General features: G+C 46.5%; 1 protein-coding gene across 1 annotated transcript; it reads right to left on the bottom strand.

The window, feature by feature from the left end:
• Nucleotides 1–3,687: 3,687 nt before the first annotated feature.
• Nucleotides 3,688–4,184, bottom strand: LOC309832619 (thymosin beta-4-like). The gene has a single exon (XM_082670567.1). It carries the CDS (start codon nucleotides 4,133–4,135, stop codon nucleotides 4,001–4,003), a length of 135 nt encoding a protein of 44 aa, XP_082526693.1. The 5' UTR covers nucleotides 4,136–4,184; the 3' UTR covers nucleotides 3,688–4,000.
• Between the last annotated feature and the right edge of the window lie 2,351 nt (nucleotides 4,185–6,535).

Here is a 6,535-nt window from a genome sequence, read left to right as displayed (position 1 = left end):
CTGACAGCCCGGCCTCGGGGAGAAGGTGCTGACGACGGGCCCAGCTTGGGCCTGACGTGGCCACTGAGCAGTTTTACTTCAGCTCGTGACCTGACTGGGGAGAGGCAGGCTCATTTTTCTTCTGCGGGTCCATTTCTCATCTCACCTGCTTCTCAGCTGATGGAGAAACTTTGCAATTGGACCCTGATGGATTCAGGGGTGCCTTTCAAGGAAGCTCAAGGAAGGCAGGCTCAGAACTTGGGAGGCTCTGAGTAGTCTCCAGGGATAGCAAGGTGACCATCTACTGAGCAGAGCAGCATTTTGATGTAGTAAAAGTCCTACAAACGGTGTCTATGGCAGACACGGCTTGCTTCCTGGAGGCCCCTGGCAGGTGGTTTGGGGGCACACTGAGAGCTTCTGGTGTCTCTGTCTCAGGGTGTCCTGTGACCTTCAGGGTGTGCGTTGCCTGTTTACAGGGCAAACGCCCTCAGGAGGGGGGTTAGTGAATCAGCACCCAGCTTTTTGCCCCTCAGTGCATAATTCTAGGGTGCGTTCTATACAGCCCTTTGCGGGGGGCCCTGGTGTTGTACTCTCAGTTTCCCATAGCAACCCACTCACAGACACACTGTGTATTGGCTTTCTTTACCTTCCTTGTGTCCCTGCTCCCCTCTCTCACTTGTACTTCCTGAGACACTTCCCAAGTAACCTGCCTGCACCCAAGGCTTTTCCTCAGGACCTGCTCGTGGGGAAACCCAAACTCTGCCAGAGTCAGATAAAAATTAAGTTGTCATAGCAAAAAGAATTTAAGGGACCCATTGAAAGCTCTATCTCCACCAAGCTGATACTCCCGTGTCTTGGTTCGGGTTCCCCAGAAGCAAACGCTAAGATGAGGATTTCATCACAAATAGTTTATTTGGGAGATGATTCCAGGAAATGCTTGCAGGGGAGTAGGGAAGTGAGACAGGGAAGGGATGGAAGAGATAAAGTGAGCGTTATCAAGCTGGTTACCAGCGTGGGCAGCTGGAGCCCAGTCCTGCGGAGGCACTTTGCCTCTGGAACACTGCAGAATGTGCCTCCGAGTCAGCCCACTGCAGGGGTGAGAAAGCTGCCGAAATGACCCACCGCTCCACCACCTCTCCATCCACCAATGATCGCGGGCTGCTTCAGGGATCTCACTCTCCAGCACATCTGAGATGACCTGCACTCGGGCTGACCATGATCTTGTGGCCAGAAAAGAAGCCCTCAGGAGGAGAGCCTCAGTTTGGCGTATAGAGGTAGATGCTGAGGGAATTTGGGAAGGGCACCAAAGGCCCTGCTACACACACAGCGACTCTAAACACCTACGGATATGTCTCTGAAAGAAGAGAAAATGCAAAGGAGATACTCATTTTCTCATCTAACAAATGTTTGTGAAGTCCTCTTTATGCAGAAGAAGGTGGCCTCGCTGGGGTGTGAACACTTCTCTCCTGTTAGGAGCTCCACGGTAGCCAGCATGGAGGGACAACTGTTTTTTTTTTTTTTTTTTTTTTTTTTTTTTTTTTGATGTGGACCATTTTTAAAGTCTTTATTGAATTTGTTACAATATTGCTTTTGCTTTACGTTTTGGTGTTTTGGCCGCAAGGCATGTGGGATCCTAGCTCCCTGACCAGGGATCGAACCCGAACCCCCTGCACTGGAAGGCAAAGTCTTAACCCCTGGACTGCCAGGGAGGTCCCAGGAGGGGCAACTTTTAATCCTGATGTGACTTCTTGAGTTCACGGGTTGTCATACACACCGTTGACCTGAGAATTAGGAAACGTGTGTCCTTGTCCCTGCTCTGCCCTTGACAAGCCATGTGACCTTGGAGGAGTTGTCTTGCCTCCCAGGACCTCAGTTTCTTCTAGTGCTAAATGAAGGAGCTGGCGTTAAATGTTCTGGGGGCCCTTCCTGCCTGATCTGCAGTAGCCAAGGATCCATGTGCAGAAGTGGGTGTGGTCACAGGGCTGTGCTGTGTGGGTCACTTGCTGTGAGCAGCCTCTGGTCTGGAGGCATTTCAGGTCAAGGGAAGTCTGACCTGGGAGAAATGTTGGAGCTAGAAACTTATTTTTATAATTAATAGCAGTGACACTTAAGGAAGCACCATGCCTTGTGCAAGCTCACCCAGCTAATTAGGGGGCAGAATTGGAGCCAGAACCTACTTTCCTATTCCTCAATTGATGGACCTTTCTATTAATCCATGAACCATACTTTTTGTGTCAAGCTATAAGGAATAAGCCTTCCTAGATGGTGGATTAATGGCTAAAGAAACACACTTGATCTGAGTACTGTGATCATGGAATTGAAAGACATCCTCATTTAAGGGCTTAACCCAAACCTCAGAGGCTATAAGCTCCTTAGAAAAGCTCTCCTGCTGAATTGGTTCTATGTGCTACCCATAGAATTCCGAATCCCACCTGTAGGGATTGCTATCAAGTGGACAGGTAGACCAAACAAGTGGATTAAAAAGATCCAACCTTACCATGAGTGCTTGGGTCAGTAGATACCACCTGTGTTATTTAGCCTTAGTTGATCTATATTCAAGGTGGCAGGTTGGTAATAGTGATAGGCAAGGAAAGGGAACAGAATTGTGGAAAGAGGTGGGGGAATCCAGACTCTTTAGAATGTGAAACGAATTTAGATGTGAATTGAGAACGTAAAGATGTACCAGCACTGCTTCCTGCGTGAACACATATGCGTTCATTCATTGAACAACCATCTAGGTGGTGACACCTTTGGCATCCCATAGGACTGAGTTTAGGTTGGTGATCACAGGGTGAATTACAGGTATTATGAAAATCACTGCCTATTTTCTGGGCTGATCTTCATGTATTACATCCTGTCCCATCCTAGTAAAATGTTAAGCCTTGGAAAATCCAGCACAGTAAAAGTCCACTCTAGACTCTTGTGTGGTTCGTGGACCACCTTCAGCAACATTACTTGGCGAGCTTGTTAGAAATGCAAAATATCAGTCCTGACCCCAGACCTACTGCATCAGAATATCTGCATTTTAACAAGATCTCCAGGAGATATGTTAAAACTTGAGAAGCACTGTTGCAGACGTGAAGTGCTGTTCAGAACAAGTGGGTACTTCCTTCAGTGGAACCACTGAAAAAACTCCCAGCCAAAAATAGACCGCTTAAGGAGACCTTGCAAACAAGTGGAAAAACTGAATGTAATTCAAATAATCGATACAATGGCTTCATGTTTAGTGCTGTTGTGAGCTAATATTGAAACAATACTAAATCAAACACAGAGCTTTTAAGAAAAACCTGCTTTAGTTTTTTTTTTTTTTTCAGGTGTGAAGATACGGGAAGATGTTATTTATAGTTATCCCTTAGTTCATTCCACAAAGGATAGATAGACATGCTGCTATGAAGCATAACAGTTATTAATGCAGAGAAAGACTCAGTACTGGTCAAGGGCTGCTGTGATGAAAGGTTTTTATTCCATACATGAAATAGAAGGTCTCAGAACCATCAAATTCCCACCTCATCTTTGAACCCACAGAGGTAACTGTCAATCTCAGTTCCAAAACATCCCCCAGCCTTTTGTTGTTGTTGTTTTATTTTTTTAAATACATCTCTTTTTTTCAGGTTTTAAAACTTTTTATTTGCATATTAAAAAATTGTGCATTCCAATAATTAAAATCATTTGAACAACAACAGCAAAAAAAAAAATGGCACTCTGATTAAACTGCATTTTACAGCCCGCAGGACACCTTGGACCAGTTTGCTCTTTACTCTAGATTTCACTGTCGTCCCACTCAGCCTCCTTCACCAACATGCAAGTTCTTTTCCTTCCCTGCCAGCCAGACAGGCGGATGGGAGGCAGGCGCGGCCTTCGTTGTCAGTAGTTCTCCATTCTTTGATGTGAAAAAGGGCAGCACAGTCATTTAAACTTGATCTAACCTCTTTGCATCTTACAAAGTTAAACAGCTAAAAGAAGTAAAATAAGAAGGCAATGCTCGTGGAATGTACAGTGCATATTGGCGGCGCACGCCTCATTACGACTCGCCCGCTTGCTTCTCCTGTTCAATCGTTTCTTGTGAAGGCAGTGGATTTTTCTCTTTCGTTTCTGTTTTCTTTAGTTTCGACTTACCGAATTTCTCAATCTCAGCCATATCGGGTTTGTCAGACATGGCTGCAGAGGAAGCGGAGCGAGTTACGAGCGAACGAGGTCCGACCTGCGCAGTGGTCGCCGCCGAGTGCCTTAAATACATCTTTATTGGAGTATAATTGCTTCACAAAGCTGTGTTAGTTTCTGTTGTACAACAAAGTGAATCAGCCATATGCATGCATATATCCCCATATTCCCTCCCCCTTGAGCCTCCCTCCCACCCTCCCTATCCCACCTCTCTAGGTCATGGCAAAGCACAGAGCTGATCTCCCTGTGCTATGCTGCTGCTTCCCACTAGCCATCTATTTTACATTTGGTAGTGTATATATGTCAATGCTACTCTCACTTCGCCCAGCCTTTTTTAGTAGGGAATCTGAGATGTTTGTAAAGAATGGAGGTTAGATCTGGCTTTTTGCTTTCTTTTTCAAAGACTCTGAAAGGAATCATTTACAAAACAAATTTCGACTAAATACACTTTGTTGGGAGAAGTGGTGATATTTCTAAAGAGAAGAAACTTTTAAAAGCAACTTGAAAGATTTGAGAAGCATCCTTTCATTGGTAGGTTTCAACAGATTAATTACAAACTATTTTTTATAACCACGTGAAAGCAGGCAATTGCCTGTTGACTGCTAGGCTTGGACATGGCACATGGTCACTTCTGCTGTGTTTCATTTGTGAGAGCAAGTTCTGTGGCCAATCCTATGTTCAAGGGATGGAAAACAGACTCTAACACTTGATGGAAGAAACTACTAAATCACATTGCATGGGAGGGAAATAATTGGGAGAAATTTCACAATCCATTTACCACATCAGGATAGACTGATTGCTATAGCAAACAACCCCCAAATCTCAGGATTTTAATACAGTAGAGGTTTATTCCTTGCCTTTGTTACCATCCAGTAAGGGTGGGCAGGGGAGTGGGGGAGGAGCTCTGTTCCACACAGTCACTCAGGAACCCAGGCTCCTCCTGTCTAGTTGCTGTGTCATTCAAGGCCACGGAGCCTTCCACCAAGAGTTCTGTTTCCAGCCAGTAGATGAGGGAAGAGGGCAAATATGTAGAAGGAACATCTCCTACTCATCTCAACCTGGAGGAGTCATATATATCACTTCTTTCCCCTTTCTCATGGCCAGAACTGGGTCACGTGGCTGAATAGAACCACAAGGGAGACTGGGAAATGTGGTCCAGCTGTGTTAGGAGCAAAAGGGCAGATGGTTTGTTGAACACCTGGCCAGACTCTGCTACAGCTACAGACTCTGTGACTGAAGAACACGTTCCAGAAGAGGCACCGGGACACATTTCAAAATGTTGACATGTGACCCTGTGTGGTGGACAAAGTTTAGAAAGACAAGGTCATAATTAGGAAGCGAAGACAGACCCAGGTCCCTGTGTAAATACCTGGGAGATCAGGGCAGGAGTCTGGGGAAGGGTTTGGAGAGACTTTGTACCAGGTGGGAGCTTTGGGGCAGTGGAACTTTAATGGGAGGAGACAGAAGTGAAGGGCATAAGAAGAGCGTTGAGCCACGTGGGGAGACTAGGTTTGTGTGCTTGTTTGACATTGTTGCCTCTAGTGGGGCCTAAAGTCGATGCCTTAACGTGGGTCGCCTCTGTTAGTGCTGGTTAGAATAATGTACCCCTTAGGGCTACATTAAAAAGCTATGCTCGGCGCCTCATTTGCACCTTCAAAATATGCGCATACATGTGCGGGCCAGAAAAGGCTGCGCTCAGAACATGCATTCTTACGTGAACTGCAGGTAATTGCACAAGCAAACAGGAAGTTGCGTAGGTATGCAGGCAGCCGCCCGCTGGAGATCTGTGTGTTGGCACGGGCAGGCATGTGTCTTGTTCGTTTGTGTATGATTTTAAAGGATTCTGCAGAGGGGAGGGAGAGAAAGCAGGCCTCTGGGCATCTGCTTCTCCAGCTACAGCTGTCCTTTGTCCTTCTCAAGGTTTTTTTCTGGGCAGGGCCAAGTTCAGGGCCTGTTTGTGGCTGTAGGAAAACGGTGCATTTTCAAGGTCTTTTTGGGAGCACTCATGCAGAGTGGTTTGGCCTGAAAGTTTGTGTCCCCCAGACATTAACGTGTTGGGACCCTCAAGCCCAGTGTGATGGTGTTAGAAGGCGGGGCCTTTGGGAGGTACTTAGGTCCTGAGGGTGGAGCCCTCATGAATGGAATTAGTGCTCTTATAAAAGAGGTCCCGGAGAGCTCCCAGGCCTCTCCCACGACGTGAGGACACAAGAGGAGTCTGTGACCTGAAAGAGGGTCCTCACCAGACCATGCTGGCACCCTGATCTTGGATTTGCAGCCTCCAGATCTGTGAGCAGTAAATTTCTGTTGTTCATAAGCCGCCTTGTCTGTGCTGTTTTGTTACAGCAGCTGGACGGGCTAAGACACAGGGTTTGCAGGTGGCCGTTTGGACGTGCAT

Source organism: Grampus griseus (genome assembly GCF_964374135.1).
Source record: "Grampus griseus genome assembly, chromosome: 14".
Taxonomy (NCBI): domain Eukaryota; kingdom Metazoa; phylum Chordata; class Mammalia; order Artiodactyla; family Delphinidae; genus Grampus; species Grampus griseus.
This window is presented reverse-complemented; position numbering and strand designations above follow the sequence as displayed.